Genomic DNA, 17771 nt, shown 5'->3' with positions numbered 1-17771 from the left:
GTAATTTAGTTTCAAAACATTTGGGGATTTTCCAGGGATCTTTCTGGTTTTGATGTCTAATTTAATTCAGTTCTGGTCCCAGGCCATACTTTGTGTGATATGAATACTTTTAAATGTATTTCATTGGTTTCATGACCCTGAATATGGTCTATCTTGGTAAATGGGTTACATGTGCTCTTGTAAAGGAAGTGTAGTCTGCTGATATGCTCTATAAATGTCAATGAGGGCAAGTTGGTTGATAGTGTTATCCAAGTCTTCTATATCCTTACTTCTTCTCTTCTGTTTACTTATTCTAGTGATTATTGAGAGAAGGGTGTTGAAATATTGGACTGTAATTGTGGATTGATTTATTTCTCCTTGCAGTTCTATCAGGTTTTTCTTGACATTTTTTGAAGCTCTGTTATTAGGTCCCTAAACATTCAGGATTGTTATGTCCTTTTGATGAATTAACCCCTTTATTATTACAGAATGAACCTGTCGAGAGAAAACTGTGACTCTAAGAGTACTTAAAGATTTTACTCAACGGATGTGCATCAGTTAGAAACTTAAGAACAATAAACTTCCCAAGCTGAGGCAGGATTAATTTATATAGGGAAAGAAGGGCATATGACTGTGGTCTGTCCCAGGCTGCAATTTTTCTTATCTGTAACTGCTGAAAATTTGTGGTTGGAACTGTTGAGAGACTGTTCCAGTTTTCCATGCCTTCTTCTCAGGATCATAGGTGCAATCTCATGCCTGCAGCTTTCAGAACAGTTTTTTTGAAAACTGTTTCTGTAATTCTTAAAGTTTTTCAAAGTTCAGGAGAACAGGAGATTGAAAAAAGGGGGAGGGAAGAGAGAAGGGGAGATCAAGATGGCAGAGGAAGAGGATGCAGAGCTCACCTATACCTACAAACACATGAAAAATACATCAACGTGTGGAACAATTCTCACTGAAAACAAACTGGAGACTGGCAGAAAGGCTGTAAAAATGATCCACACAGAATCAGCTAGGAAGGGAAGAGAAGCAAACAGGTTAAGACCTGCACCCCTGAGAGAGGGCACAGAAGATGAAGGGGACTGCACAGGCTCAGAGGTCCTCCCTGGGGAGTGAGAAGTTCAAGCCACATACTGAGCACCCAGCCTTGGGGTCTGACACGGGGAAGACAAGAAACTGGAGCTGGTTTGAAAACCAGTGAGACTAATAGGAGGGCTGTAAGAAACCTACACACCACTCATGAAGAGCATGCACATGCTTGCTTACTCCCCGGAACAAGGGTGGGGAAGCATATTGAAACTACCCAGGACTCTGGCTGGTTTCCCATGACCAACCCAGCATGTGACCCAGCCTGAGCTAAGCATCTGCTCTGGCCCCACTTGCTCCATGGTGCAGCTCTGCATTAGGGTGAGGGCTACCATGGCAGAGGGGAGTGCGCAGTTGTGAGGGACCGAGCTGGCTCAGACCCAGCATGGCATCTAAACAAGGTGAAGGCAGCCATTGCTGGCACTTGCAGGAATGGTCCAGAACAGTGACTGGTGCTGGTACTGCTACAGCCTGTGCCCTGACCCACACCAAGCACCTGCTCCAGCTCCTCTTGCTCCAGTACTGCTCCCCTTTGGGACAAGGGTGCCCGTGCTGGGAGACGGGAGAGCACACACTTAGAGGGAATGGAGCCAGCTCACACCAGACTCTTAGCACTTATGCTCCAGCAACTTAGGACCCACCCCCACCCCTACCCCCACCCCCATCCCCACCCCCACCCCCAACAGGGTGGTGTTGGCCACTGAGCAGAGGAGAAGCCCTAGACCACATCTGGCCCTGGCTCTAGCCCCTCCATTTCCAGCCCCACCTTCTACCAATGTGACAGCTACCAGCACACTCTGGGGGAAGACGTGATTCATGCTCACTGCAGATCCAGCTCTCCCATCAAAGCCACCGGGCACATGAAGACAGTATTGTGATGCTCCCACACAAGGACCCTCCTTCAAGATTGGTATAGGTAACTATTTCACCTAATTTCATAGAGACAGAGGAAGTTAAGCAAAATGAGAAGGCAGAGGAATTTTTTTCAGATGAAAGAACAAGAGAAAACCCCTGAAAAAACAACTAATGAAACAGAAATTATTTATTATTATTAAAGAGTTCAAAGCATTAGCAATAAAATGCTAACCGAATTAAGGAAACAAATATATGAACACAGTGAGAATTTTAACAAGGAACAAGCAAATATTAAAAAGAAACAGGCAGAACTGAAGAATAAAATAACTGAAATGGCAAATACACTAGGAGGAATTAACAGCGCACTAGGTGATGCAGAAGAACACATAACTGATGTGGAAGATAGAAAAATGGAAATCACCCAATTAGAACAGCAGACAGAAAGACAAATGAAAAAGAAATCGAAAGCAACATACGAGGTCTATGGGATAATATAAAACATGCCAACATCCGCATTATAGGGCTTCCAGAAGGAGAAAAGAGAGGAAAGGGAATTGAAATGTATTTGAAGAAATTATGGTTGAAAACTTCTGAAACCTAAAGAAAGAAACAGATATCCAGGTACAGGAAGCACAGAGGGTCCCAAACAAGATGAAGCCATACAGACTCACACCAAGATATATCATAATTAAAATGGAAAAAGTTAAAGATGAAGAGAGGACTCCAAAGGCGGCAAAGAAAAATGGAGTCAGTTACAAGGGAACCCCCATAAGGCTCTCAGCTGATTTCTCTTCAGAAACTTTGCAGGCCAGAGGGAGTGGCATGATATATTCAAAGTCCTGAAAGGGAAAAACCTGCAACTTAGGATACCCTACCCAGCAAGATTACCATTTAGAATAGAAAGAAAGATAAAGAATTTCTCAGACAAGCAAAAGCTAAAGGAATTCAGCAATATTAACCTCCCTAAAAGAAATATTGAAGGGTTTTCTCTAAAAAGAAAAGAAGCAAGAATCTATTGGAAAGGAAAAATCACAATAGGAAAGGCAAATATATAAAACGATTGATGATCACTTAAATAAGCCAGTACATAGATTAAAAAACAATCAAAAAAAATTTTGTAAAAGCAATTGTAACTACAATTAACAGCAAAAGGATAAGCATGAACATGTAAAATAGAACATCAAAATCACAACATGTGGGGGAGGGAAGTAAAAAATGTACATCTGGGCTTCCCTGGTGGCGCAGTGGTTGAGAGTCCGCCTGCCGATGCAGGGGACACGGGTTCGTGCCCCGGTCTGGGAAGATCCCACATGCCGCGGAGCGGCTGGGCCCGTGAGCCATGGCCGCTGAGCCTGCGCGTCCGGAGCCTGTCCTCCGCAACGGGAGAGGCCACAACAGTGAGAGGCCCGCGTAACGCATAAAAAAAAAAAAAAAAAAAATGTACATCTTTTAGAATGTGTGTGAACTTAAATGATTATCAGTTTATAGCAAGTAGATACAATTATGGGTCAACATATATGAATCCCACGGTAACCACAAATCAAAAATCAACAATAGATACACAAAAAAACAAAAAGAAAGGAACTCAGGCATACTAGAAAAGAAAATCATCAAACCACAAAAAGAAAAAGAAATGAACAAAGAACTACAAGAAAATGAGAAACAAGGAATTAAATGGTAATAAATACATACCTATCAATAATTACTTTAAATCTCAATGGACTAAATACTCCAAACAAAACAGCGTGGCTGACTGGATAAAAAAACAAGACCCTTCAATATGCTGCCTACAAGAGACTTCAGGGTGAGAAAATACACACAGAATGAAAGTGAGGGCATGGAGAAAGTTATTTTGTGCAAATGGAAATGACAGAAAGCAGGGCTAGCAATACTCGTATCAAAATACACTTTAAAACAAAGGCTATAATGAAAGACAAAGAAGGGCATTATATAATGATAAAGGGATCAATAGAAGAAGAGGACACTACACTCGTTAACATATATGTGCCCAATACAGGAGCACCTAAACATGTAAAGCAAATACTGACAGACATAAAGGAAGAAATTAACAATAGTACAATAAGAGTAGGAGACTTTAACGCCCCACTGACATCAACGGGCAGATCACTGAGACAGAAAATCAATAAAGCAATAGAGGTCCTAAATGACACAATAGACCAGTTGGACTTAATTGATATCTACAGGGCACTACGTTCAAAGAAAGCAGAATACACATTCTTTTCAGGTGCAAATGGAACGCTCTCCAGGATAGATCACATACTAAGTCACAAAACAAGCCTCAACAAATTTACGAGGATAGAAATTACTTCAAGTATGTTTTCTGACCACAAATGCACAAAGCTAGAAAACAACTACAGAAAGAAAAAGGGGGAAAGAACAAACACGTGGAGACTAAACAACATGCTATTAAAAAAAAAGTCAACAATGAAATCAAAGAGGAAATCAGAAAATACCTCAAGACAAATGAAAATGAAAACACAATTTTCCAAAATCTGTGGGATGCAGCAAAATCAGTTCATAGCAGTACTGACCACTCTCGAGAAATAAGAAAAATCTCAACTAAACAACCTAGCCTACCACATAAAAGAATTAGAAAAAGAAGAACAAACAAAGCCCAAAGTCAGAAGTAGGAAGGAAATAATAAAGATCAGAGAGGAAGTAAATAAAATAGAGATAAAAAAACCAAAAAGGTAAATGAAACCAAGAGCTGGGTGTTAAAAAGGATAATGAAACTGATAAACTTTTAGCCAGGTTCACAAAGAAGAAATAAGAGAGGACCCAAATAAAAAAAAATAAGAAATGAAAGAAGAGAGATAATAATGATATCACAGAGATTTAAAAAATCGTAAGAGAGGGCTTCCCTGGTGGCACAGCAGTTGAGAGTCTGCCTGCCGATGCAGGGGACACAGGTTCGTGCCCCGGTCCGGGAAGATCCCACATGCCACGGAGCGGCTGGGCCCGTGAGCCATGGCCGCTGAGCCTGCCCGTCCGGAGCTTGTGCTCCACAACGGGAGAGGCCACAACAGTCAGAGACCCGCCTACCGCAAAAAAAAAAAAAAAAAAAAAAAAAAATCATAAGACAACACTGTGAACAGTTATATGCCAACAAATTGGACAACCTAGAAGAAATGGACAAATTTCTTGAAACATACAGCCTGCCAAGACAGAGTCAAGCAGAAACACAGTTTGAACAGACTGATCACTAGAAGTGAAATTGAATCTGTAATTAAAAAATATAAAACTTCCAGGAGGACCTTCAAGATGGCGGGGGAGTAGGACATGGAGATCACCTTCCTCCCCACAAATACATCTAAAATACATCTACACATGGAACAACTCCTACAGAACACCTACTGAACGCTGGCAGAAGACCTCAGACTTACAGAAAGGCAAGAAAATCTCCACGTAGCTGGGTAGGGTGAAAAAAAAAAAAAGAAAAAAAACAGAGACAAAAGAATAAGGACGGGACTTGCCCCTCTGGGAGGGAGCCGTGAAGGAGGAAAAGTTTCCACACGCTAGGAAGCCCATTCACTGGCGGAGATGGGGGGGTGGCGGGGTGGAAGCTTCGGAGCCATGGAAGACAGCGCAGCAACAGGGTTGCGGAGGGCAAAGGAGAGAGAATCCCGCACAGAGGATTGGTGCCAACCAGCACTCCCCAGCCTGAGATGCTTGTCTGTTCAGGGCAGGTGGGGGCTGGGCACTGAGGCTCAGGCTTCGGAGGTCAGACCCCAGGGAGAGGACTGGGGTTGGCTGCGTGAACACAGCCTGAAGGGGGCTAGTGCACCACAACTGAGGGAGTCTGGGAAAAAGCCTAGGCCTTCCTGAGAGGCAAGAGACCATTGTTGCAGGGTGCTCAAGGAGAGGGGCAATCCCACCATAGGAGCTTCTACCTACATGCACTCACAGACAGCAGGGCATCACCCATGCGAGCTGCAGCTGCTACCTAGGATCCCAGAGGCGGGTGCGACGGCTGCCGCCGCTGCCGCCGAGGGTCCTGGGAGCAAGTGCAGGTCACTGCCCACACCCTCCTGGGAGCCTGTGCTGCCCACCACTGCCAAGGGTCCCATTATCTGGGGCCAACTTCCCTGGGAGAATGCATGGCATGCCTCAGGCTGTAGCAACTTCCTGCTGGCCTCTGCCACTGCAGGCACTCCCCCCACACCCCAACTGTGACAGCTGTATCCCTCCCTCTCCCCGGCCTGAGTGAGCAAGTGAGCCCTAATCAGCCTCTGCTTTCACCCCTCTTGGCTGGGCAGGAACAGATGCCTGAGGGTGGCTGACAGGCAGAGGAAGGGCCAAAACCAAAGGTGAACTCCAGGGCCTGTGCGACCAAAGAAGAGAAAGGGAAATCTCTCCGTGCAGCCACAGGAGCAGCGGATTAAACCCCTGCAATTGGCTTGGTAAAACCTGAATCTGTGAAATATCTGAAGAGAAAACGAGTGTTCCCACAATCGAGACTGTGGACTTTGGGGGCAACTGTGGACTTTGGAGACAAGTACATGCAGGAGTAAGGCCAGATCAGAGTCTGAGCTGGCCCCACAGTGCCACAGCAGGTCCAGAGACCTACCTAGAAGTATTGGAGGACCATTGTTTGGGCGTGTGCAAGGAGAGGGGATTCAGAGCACCGCCTAAACGAGCTCCAGAGACGAGCGTGAGCCGCAGCTATCAGTGTGGACATGAGAGATGGGCATGAGATGCTAAGGCTGCTGCTGCAGCCACCAAGAAGCCTGTGTGCAAGCACAGGTCACTATCCACACCTCCTCTCCCGGGAGCCTGTGCAGCCCGCCACTGCCAGGGTCCCGGGATCCAGGAACAACTTTCCCAGGAGAACACACAGCGCGCCTCAGGCTGTTGCAATGTCACGCCGGCCTCTGCCACCACAGGTTTGCCCCGCATTCTGTACCCCTCCCTCCCCCTGGCCCGAGTGAGCCAGAGCCCCCTAATCAGCTGCTACTTTAACCCTAAACTGTCTGAGCGAAGAACAGACACCCTCAGGCGACCTACACGCAGACGTGGGGCCAAATCCAAAGCCAAACCCCAGGAGCCATGTAAAAAATAAGAGAAAGGGAAATTTCTCCCAGCAGCCTCAGGAGCAGTGGATTAAATCTTCACAATCAACTTGCATCTCTGGAATACCTGAATAGACAACGAATCATGCCAAAATTGAGGTAGTGGACCTTGGGAACAACTGCAGACTTGGAGTTTGCTTTCTGCATCTAATTTGTTTCTGGTTTTATGTTTATCTTAGTTTAGTATTTAGAGTTTATTACCATTGGTAGATATCTTTATTGATTTCGTTACTCTCTTCCTTTATATATATATATATTTTTTTTTCCTTTTTCTCCTTTTGTGAGTGTGTATGTGTATCCTTTGTGTGATTTTGTTTGTATAGCTTTGCTTTTACCATTTGTCCTAGGGTTCTGTCTGTCCGTTATTTTTTGCTTTTGTTTTTTTTTTTAGTATAGTTTTTAGGGCTTGATATCATTGGTGGATTTGTCTTCTTGGTTTGGCTGCTCTCTTCTTTCTTTCTTTCTTTTTTTAAAAAATTTTTAATATTTTTTTATTTTAATAACTTTATTTTATTTTTTTCTTTCTTTTCTCCTTCCTTCCTTTCTCTCTTTCTTTCTTTCTTTCCTTCTTTCTCTCTCTATCTTTCTTCCTCCCTCCCACCCTCCTTCCCTGCCTCCCTCCCTCTCTCCCTCTCTCTCTCTCTCTCTCTCTCTCTCTTTCTTTCTTTCTTTCTTTCTCCCTTTAATTCTGAGCCGTGTGGCTGACAGGGTCTTGGTGCTCCAGCCAAGTGTCAGGCCTGTGCCTCTGAGGTGGGAAAGCCGAGATCAGGACATTGGACCACCAGAGACCTCCCAGCTCCACGTAATATCAAACGGTGAAAGCTCTCCCAGAGATCTCCATCTCAAAGCTAAGAGCCAGCTCCATTCAACAACCAGCAAGCTACAGTGCTGGACACCCTACAACTAGCAAGGCAGGAACACAACCCCACCCATTAGCAGAGAGGCTGCCTAAAATCATAATAAGGTCACAGACACCCCAAAACACCACCGGACACGGTCCTGCCCACCAGAAAGACAAGATCCAGCCTCATCCACAAGAACACAGGCACCAGTCCCCCCCACCAGGAAGCCCGCACAACCCACTAAACCAACCTTAGCCACTGGGGGCGGACACCAAAAACAACGGGAACTACGAACCTGCAGCCTGCAAACACAGTAAGTTAAGCAAAATGAGAAGACAGAGATATACACAGCAGATGAAGGAGCAAGGTAAAAACCCACCAGACCAAACAAATGATGAGGAAATAGGCAGTCTACCTGAAAAAGAATTCAGAGTAATGATAGTAAAGATGATCCAAAATCTTGGAAATAGAATGGAGAAAATACAAGAAACGTTTAACAAGGACCTAGAAGAATTAAAGCGCAAAGAAACAATGATGAACAACACAATAAATGAAATACAAAATTCTCTAGAAGGAATCAATAGCAGAATAACTGAGGCAGAAGAACAGATAAGTGACCTGGAAGATAAAATAGTGGAAATAACTACCACAGAGCAGAATAAAGAAACAAGAATGAAAAGAATTGAGCTCCCAGCCCCGCCCACCCCGGCGGGTGAGCAGACAAGCCTCACGGGCTGATGTTGAACTATCCTTGCGTCTCTGGAATAAACCCCACTTGATCATGACTTCTTTAGAACTACAAGCTCCTGAACTGCTTTGGTCCACTGATCTTCTTTCTAAGTTACAAGAGAAGACAGCTTTGCCAAATCTTTTATTTCAAAACATTGAACTTCTGTTTTCCACCTTCCAAGGGTTTCCAGAAAGGAAGCAAAACCACAGACTTGTCAACTGTCAGAGAGTTTAGATACTTCAAGTTCTGAAAGTGAAGCAGAGAGTGAACCAGAACAAGTTTCTGGTTACAACAGACTACTTGCCACATTAAAGGATGTTTCCAAGGAAGATGAGGAGGAGGAAGAGGAAGAAGACCGTGTTATAGATGAGACAGAAATGAATCTTGAAGATGGCGATAGTGACATCAGTGTGGAGGAAGAGACGGCAGTAGCATCTACTGACATGCAGAAGAATGCGGCCTTACCTGCTGACCCTAAGGGAAAAGATGGGCACGGGCCACCTGGCACATCAGAGGAATCCCCAGAGGAGTTTACAGACGCAAAACATGAGTCACTCTTCAGCCTAGAAACCAACTTTCTCCAAGAGGAAAGAGAAGGCAACTGTTCTCTGAAAGCATTACAAGATCCATTTGCACAACATGTAAACAAAGAACTGAAAGAAAAAGAGATCCAGGCTGTTGCCACAAATCCCAAAACTACCCACCAGCTAAAATGGCCCATCCTGGGCCAGCGTGTCTTTTCATGCAGGTTTCGACAGTTGGAAACCGGAAACCTTTAAACCCCCAAAGGACATTGACTTAAAGTCACTTCATCTCCAGAAGCCTCTGGAATCCACCTGGATCAAGACCAACAGCCAGTTCCTCTCTGGTCCCCCAAATTCAAGTAGCCCCTTCACACCCCTCCAGAAAGAGCTCTTCTTAATTATGAATTCTTACCGGGACCTCTTCTACCCAGAAAGGACTGCCCTGAAGAATGGGGAAGAGATCCGCCACGTGTACTGCCTGCATGTGATAAATCACGTCCTCAAAGCCAATGCCCAGGTGCTTACCAACAACAGCAGATGCCGAAGCCAGAAACTTGGGGTGGGTGATGATGATGACTTCAGGGACCAAGGGCTAACGAGGCCCAAGGTGCCATTCCGGGAAGCTGCTTTGCGGGTGGTACAGCTCTTCATCAGTCTTCTTGAGGGCGACAGCAAGAAGAAAATAATTGTAAGCAACAAAAAGAGGTTTAATGGGGAGTATGGCTCAGATCCTGAGGAGAGACCACCCAACCTGAAGAGGCCTGAGGATTGTGAAGCTGTATTTGTCGGCAACATCGATGACCACTTCAGGACTGGAGTGGCAATACTGCAGAGAAGCATCCGACTTTATGCCCCCTTCTATTCGTCAGACATCCTCATTGCCTCCCCTCTGGGCTTGAGGACCATCATTGGTGGAGAAGGAGAGAAGAAGAGAGAGTTTGACTTTCTGTCTTCTATTGAGCTTCTCATCATTGATCAAGCTGACATTTCCCTGATGCAGAACTGGGAGCATGTCTTGCATTTGATGAACCACATGGACCTACTGCCCTTGGACTCACATGGGGTGGACTTTTCTCGAGTGCGCATGTGGAGCCTCAATAATTGGTCCAAGTACTATCGTCAGACGCTGCTGTCTGGGGCCCTGCAGGATGCCCAGATCAACTCTGTGTTCATCAAATACTGCGTCAATGTGCAAGGCCAGGTGGCTGTGAGGAACGTCCCGATGACAGGCTGCATCAGTCATGTCCTGGTGCAGCTCCCTCATGTCTTCCAGAGGATGGAAGCTGAAAACCTAGCTTCAGTGATTGATGCCAGGTTTAACTTTTTTGTCAACAAGATTTTGCCTCAGTATCGTGATGCAGTCATGTCTCACACGCTTATCTACGTCCCCTCCTACTTTGACTTTGTGCATCTCCGAAATTACTTCAAGAAGGAGGAACTGAACTTCACTCATATCTGCGAGTACGCCCAGAAGTCTGGTGTCTCCAGGGCCAGAGACTTCTTCCTTCAAGGAGAGAAGCAGTTCCTGCTCCTCACAGAGCGCTTCCATTTCTACAAAAGATACACAATAACAGGCATCAGGAACCTGATTTTCTATGAACTGCCAACATATCCCCACTTCTACAGTGAAGTCTGTAACGTGCTGCAAGCCACCACCCGAGGAGAGGAAGCTGCCTGGACCTGCACTGTCCTCTACTCCAAGTACGATGCCCAGAGGTTGGCTGCTGTGGCCGGGGTGGAGCGGGCTGCACAGATGCTGCAGTCCAAGAAGAACGTCCACCTCTTCATTACTGGAGAGAGATGAGAATTGGTTGGACAGGAAATGGTGTTTGCTGTGATATGTCATGCTTGGTTCTGTGTCACTTGGACCTGATTCTGATCACTTACACAAAGAAGGGCTGCAACAAGGAAGGAGCACCAGGCAGGTTCTTATCAGATACTTCTTTCTTTTCAGATCATATATACCTGAAAAGTTCAGTGTAAACCAGATTTTGGTAAAACCCATCTTTCAGAGGTCAGGGGAGAGCTCATGGGACTCTGAGAAGTTGATAGAAGGAATCTTCTACTTGTGAATTTTTTTGGACACCATAAATTCTTTTGTTGTGACTTCACCTCTAATTTATTACACTTGGTAAATTCTTTAAAAAAAAAGAATGAAAAGAATTGACTCAATCTACACTACCAGCTCTGCAGGGGTAGTGTGAAAGCAGCATAGACAATATGTAAACAAATGAGTGTGGCTGTGTTTCAATAAAACTTTATTTATAAAAACTGGTGGTGGGCCAGATTCGGCCTGTGGGTTCTAGTTTGCTGATCCCTGATATAAAGAGCTCCTAAAAATTGAGAAACGTGGGCCTAAAAACCTCATTTTAAAAATGTGGGAGCAACCTAAATGTCCATTGACAGATGAATGGATAAAGAAGATGTGGTACATATATACAATAGAATACTACTCAGCCATCAAAAAGAATGAGATGATGCCATTTTCAACAACAGCGATGCAACTAGAGATTATCATACTAAGTGCAGTAAGTCAGAGAGAGAAAGACAAGCACCACATGATATCACTTATATATGAAATCTAAAACATGACACGAATGCATCTACGAAACAGAAACAGATTCACAGACGTAGAAAACAGACTTGTGGTTTCCAAGGGGGATGGAGGGTGGGGGAGGGATGGAGTAGGACGTTGGGGTTAGCATATGCAAGCTATTATATATGGAATGGATAAACAATGGAAAAAAATATTTAAAAAAGGATATATGTATATGTATAACTGAATCACTGCTGTACAGCAGAAATTAACACAACATTGTGAATCAACTATACTTTAATAAAAAACAAATTTAAAAAATGGGAAGACATGAACAGGTAATTCACAAAAAGAGAAAGAGATGTACGATGGCCACCAAATATATTTTTAAAGTTCAACCTTACTTACAATTAGCAAAATGCACATTAAAATAACACCGAGATGCCATGTCTCACCTATCAGACTGGTAAAAATTAAAAGTGTGACAATATGTTATGTTGGTGAGGCTGTGGGGAAAAAAGCACTCTAGTATATTTCTTTTGGGAACACAAACTGGTTCGATCCTTCTGGCGAGGAATTGGGTAATATCTAACTAAACTACATTTGTTCTTACCTCTTGAGTCAGCAATCCTACATCTAGAAATCCACCTTAAAGATCTCCAACAAAAGGAAGACTATGAATGGATATGGAGTGATTTCATATCGTTAAATGAAGAAAGTGAAGCTTTAAAGAGTGTCTAGAAAGAAGGGGATATAAGAAGACATACATGTCCTTGCAAAAGAAATACAGGAGGATACACTTGAAACTAAAGAGCTCACTTACCCACAGGGGATGGGTGGGAAAGGGACAGGATAGTAGGGACAAGGAGATAAGTGACGCTTCTCTGAATATACCTTTTTGTGTAGCTTTGACTCATGAAACCATACTGTTTCACATCCTCCAAAAAAATTAACTACAATGTGGGGTGAACCCTAAATGACATATAAGCTAACAAATGAACATACCTATATTAAAAATGAATAGTATAACGGCACTGAAGAGGATGGGAAAGGAAAGAAATTAGCCTAAGTATTTCAGTTATCAGTAGAGGGCATAGAAAGACACTGGAGGAGGAAGAGACTTCTCTTCCTAGTTCTGGTGTGCTGCTCTCACCAAGTTCCTGCAGCACCCATGGCTTCTGCAGTGCATCCCTAGGTGGACAGCAGCACCCAGCGGCCATAAGCATGTGGCACATCCCATAAACGTCTTCCTCCATCATCCCAGAGGGCAGACTTCCATCAAGCCCTGCCAACGAGCTCAGCAAACTTCTCTGCCATCCAATGGGTCTTGGTCGTGCCCTTTCCAATTAGATCAAGTTCTAAGCCGGGGTGGAGAGATGGGGAGTGGCCTCTTTCTCAGGTGCTTTATCTCAGCACTAGGGATAAAGGCTACTCCCTATATTTGCTATTCTTTGGAGTGCTCTTTACCTCTTAGTAGCCAATCTCCCATTACTCCAATTCCCTGTTATAGTTAATTACTTATATTAAACATGCTCTCTTCAAACTCCTGTGTGATTTCTGTCTCTTGATTGGGCTCTAAGAATAAACTAGGTAACACTGGAGTGTTCTGACTAGTCAGTGAGCACATTTAGTGCCCAGATCCTGTTTCTCAATACCATTCTCCAATAAAAGGAGTTAGGGCTTCTTGGAGAAGTGGTTGAGTCCAGGGCTGGAGCAGGGAAACTACAAGATGAACCTGAAACATCTTGTGGTGCCAAAAAGTAAGAACGTACTCAAAAAAGGCAGGGCGTGTCAAAAAGATACAGAAGCCAACCCAGAGGAGCTCCTAATGGCCAAAGCTAGAAATCTGAGCAACAAAACATAAACAATAGTATTGGATTATAACCCATGAAATAAAAATGAATATCCATAAGTCCATACTGATATAAATACATGATTGAATAAATTAATAAATGGGAGAGATGAGACAGATAACTTGGAGAATTTCAAATAATGTGTGTAGATATTTCCCCGTCCAGGAAGTAGTGGTTAACATCCTCTCCCCATCCCTGGGTGTGCTTAGTGACTTGCTTCCTAAGAGTGGAGTATAGAAAGGGGGTGGGGAGTAACTTTATAGTGGAGAAGGCTGGCAAACCTCTGCCAAGGCAGTGATCAAGGTTAACATTATTGGGGATAAGTCAGGTTCATAGCATGTACCCCTGATATGAAGTGATGAGAATGGCACTTCACTTCTGTGGTATTCTTCCCAAAATCTCAAACCCTAGTCTGGTAATGAGAAAAGTGTCAGATAAAACCAACTGAAGAATGTTCTATCAATCACTTGACCAGCACTCCTAAAAACTGTCAAGGTCATCACAAACAAGGAAAGCTTGGGAAACTCACAGTCTAGGGGAAGCCAAAGAGACATGATGAATAAATGTAATGTGGTGTCCTGGATGAGATCCTGCAACAGAAAAAAAAAAAAAACACATTAGTTTAAAACCAAAGAAATGCAAAAAAAGTGTGTAGTTTAGTTAACAGTAATGTACCAATGTTGGTTCCTTAGTTGTGAGAAACATACCATAGCAATGTAGGATGTTAACGATAGGGAAAACTATCTTTGAGACTTTTCTATAAATCGAAAGCTATTCTAGATTTTTTAAAGTTTATTTAAACAATAAAAAAAGGACACATTAGCCAACCTGAAGGAGCTCCCAATGGTCACAGCTGGGACAATGTGATCAACACGATCAATAATGCTAGTTCAGTAGCTCCCCCCTTATCCATGGGGGATATGTTCCAAGATCCCCAATGGATGCCTGAAACCCCATATTGTACCGAACCTTATACATACTATTTTTCCCTATACACATACATGCCTATGATAAAGTTTAATTTATAAATTAGGCACAGTAGAGAACAGCCAAACTGCCAGCATCACTACTCCTGCACTTTGGGGCCATTATTAAGTAAAATAATGGTTACTTGAACACAATCACTGCTATATTGCAACAAACGGGTGGGATACACTGGATGAAGGGATGATTCACAGCCCCAGGCAGGACGAAGCGGGATGGCGGGAGATTTAATCACACCACTCAGAATGGCACACAATTTTAAAACTTATAAATTGTTGGTTTCTGGAATTTTCCATTTAATATTTTTGGACCACATTGGACCATGGGTAACTGAAACTGCGGAAAACTAAACTGCGGATAAGGAGGGGCTACTGTATTGGAGGATAACCCAGAGAATAAAATAAATATCCATGAGTCCATACTGATATAAATTAAAAAGTGAATAAAAAGACAATAAATAAGTGAGAGGGGAGGGACAGCTCTTTCTTAGAGAATAATCCCAATTAATAAATGTAGAAGGAATGAAGGAAATACAAAACCACTATTGGGCAAACACCACGGTAATAATTGTTGTAGGCAAGATCCACTGATAAATGCTAAAATTAGTGGGCAAAAGATTGAATAGAAACAGAATATTCGCATAGTCTCAAAGTATCTTCCCCAAGGTATTTATTAAGTACAATGCGAAAAATAGAAACTTTACAATGGAGAAACCAGCAGATATTACCTTAACCAAGTGATCAAGGTTAACATCGACATCACGTACCTCCTCAAGAAGTGCACTGAGGACATTTCTGTGGCATTCTTGCTAAAATGCAAAACCACAATCTAATCATGAGAAGATAACAGACAAACCTAAGTTGAGAGACATTCTACAAAATACCTGAACTGTACCTTTCAAAAGTGTCAAGGTCATTAAAGACAAGGATAGACAGAGGAGCAGTCAAAGGTTGGAGAAGATCTTGAAACAAAAAGAACACTAGTGGGAAAAATGGTGAAATTTGAATTAGGTCTATAGCTTATTTAACAGTATTGAGCTGGGGGAAAGCAGCTCTGGTGGGGATCAACTGAGCATGTGCACAGAGCCAGTGAGGACTGAAGGGCCTGTGCGGGGCATCAGGGGGTAGCGTCTCCCTGACTGGGGCCTGTGGTCACCTCCACCCAGACCTCGCTCGCAGACACCCTGCAGGGAGCTGCCTCCCCCTCCTCTAGGCTGTGGGGCTGACCCTCCCATCTCACCTTTCCTCCATCGGCTGCATCACATTTTCCACTGAAACAGGAAGGGCTCTGGATGTGGGACACCAGCCACGTGGCGTTCATGCAGCAGGAAGATGGTGACCTGTCTCAGGGACACCAAGTCTGGAATTTGCCTCTGCCCTGAGGCCCTGGTGATCAATATCAGGTACCTCATTTAATTTTCACTGCAACCTTGTCAGCTACCTGACAATGATCATCATTAGGACCATTTGACAGTAGAAGCAGCTGAAGCACAGTGAGGTGAAGTCGGTTGCCCAAGGTCACACTGCTAGCAAGTAGAAGGACCAGGAAATACTTGAGCCAAGTTCTGCTGACTCCAAAGTGCCCATACTCAGTCATTCTGCGATTGTTTTTTTTTTTTTGGCCGTGCCACGCGGCATGTGGGATCTTCCCCAACCAGGGATCAAACCCACGCCCTCTACATTGGGAGCGTGGAGTCTTAACCACTGCACCACCAGGGAAGTCCCTGTCACTCTGCGATTCTGAACCCCATGCAGGGTTGGCTCCCAATAAACAATATTCCTATTTTCCATTGTCTTCAAAGTGCTCAGGCTGACGGGAGACAACATCTTGTGTGCATAAACTGAGCTTCTGCATGTTTCAGTGCACATCCAGGGCAACCTACCTGGTCCTCCCTCTTCTGACAGAGATGAAAACTCAAACTCACCCTCCCCACCCACTTCTTAGACACTGAAAACCAGGTGTGCACCAGGTCCTCCAGTGATTGACGAACTCAGGAAAGTTGATCTCTGGTCACGTGAGGTCCCAAATCCCTGGGACCATGCCCCTGATTCCTCTGGCTGCCAATCATTTACTGACCAGCAGAAGCCATCTATGGTTGGACTACAGGGACTGCCAGAGGATACTTCAAAGTCTTCCGGTCACTGGCATGGCCCATGCTCCTCATATCATTAATCCATGATGACCACAGGAACCTCGAATAATGCCCAACATGGGCACACCAGTGCCACACCCCCAGCCGGCTTCCAATCATCCGTCTTCCTAGACTGCCAGTTACTGACCCGCATAGTTTCCAAAACTGACTTACGGAGCAGCTAAACACTGACCATTCCTGAAAGATGTTATGGCTTTCATTCCAGAAGTCCCTCACAAAGCCACTGACCCTCCAGTCCCTAATTGCCTGGCTCTACATCCCCATAAACTTAGTGGCCTAAAAAAAACACACATTTATTATCCCATAGTTCATATGAGTCTGGAATCTGGGCACAGCTTAGCTTGGTCCTCTTTTAGGGTCTCTCATGAGGCTGCATTCAAGGTCTCAGCTAGGCTTGGGGACTCATCTGATGGCTCAACTGGGGAAGGATCCGCTTCCAAGTTCACTTATATGGTTGTTTACAGGATTCAGTTCATTTGGGCTGTTGGACTGAGAGCCTCAGTTTCGTACCCACTGTTGGTGAAAGGCCACCCTCAGTTCCCTGCTGTACGGGCCTCCCCAACACGGCAAGTTGGTTCACTAAATCCAACAAGGGAGACAGCCTGTTAGCAAGATAGAAGCTACAATCTCTTGTAATCTAACCATGAAGGCGGCATCTCCTCAGTGTTAAAGGTATGCTATTGATTAGAAGCAAATTACTCAAATGGAGGGAATTACACAAGGCCATGAATACCAGGAGGCAAGGATCATTGGGAGCCATTTTAGAAGCTACTTCCCATAGACCATGGAGAAATAAACAGCTTCAGACATTAAATAATATGAACACTATTCTACCAATTTACTCTATTTGAGGAAAACACTAAAGGAAGTATTCTAAATAAATGAATACTAAATCAGAAGATAGATCTCAAAATAACAGAGCAAGACAATGGTTAGCAATGACTGTTGTGGTAAAATACACACCCTCAAGTACACATTCATATAGCTATAGTTAAATTATGACAAATAAAGTGACTGGGGACTTTGAATAAAAATGTTAAGTAAGTTTTCTTGAAGCAGAATTGACTTAACCTAAGAAAAATACAGTCTTCATAAAAGCAGTTTAAATGTTTCTAGGAAAATCTGGAAATAATACTGTTCACA

General features: G+C 43.9%; 1 protein-coding gene across 1 annotated transcript; it reads left to right on the top strand.

The window, feature by feature from the left end:
- The first annotated feature begins 5832 nt into the window (after positions 1 to 5832).
- LOC136142095 (U3 small nucleolar RNA-associated protein 25 homolog) lies at positions 5833 to 10907 on the top strand. The gene is given in 3 exon segments (XM_065900158.1): positions 5833 to 5948; positions 8761 to 9340; positions 9342 to 10907. Coding segments are annotated over 3 exon segments (2262 nt in total).
- Positions 10908 to 17771: the final 6864 nt, after the last annotated feature.

The sequence above is a fragment of the Phocoena phocoena genome, chromosome X (genome assembly GCF_963924675.1).
Source record: "Phocoena phocoena chromosome X, mPhoPho1.1, whole genome shotgun sequence".
In the NCBI taxonomy this organism is placed as follows: domain Eukaryota; kingdom Metazoa; phylum Chordata; class Mammalia; order Artiodactyla; family Phocoenidae; genus Phocoena; species Phocoena phocoena.
Note: the sequence above shows the minus strand (reverse complement) of the source record. Positions and strands in the feature narration are given on the sequence as shown.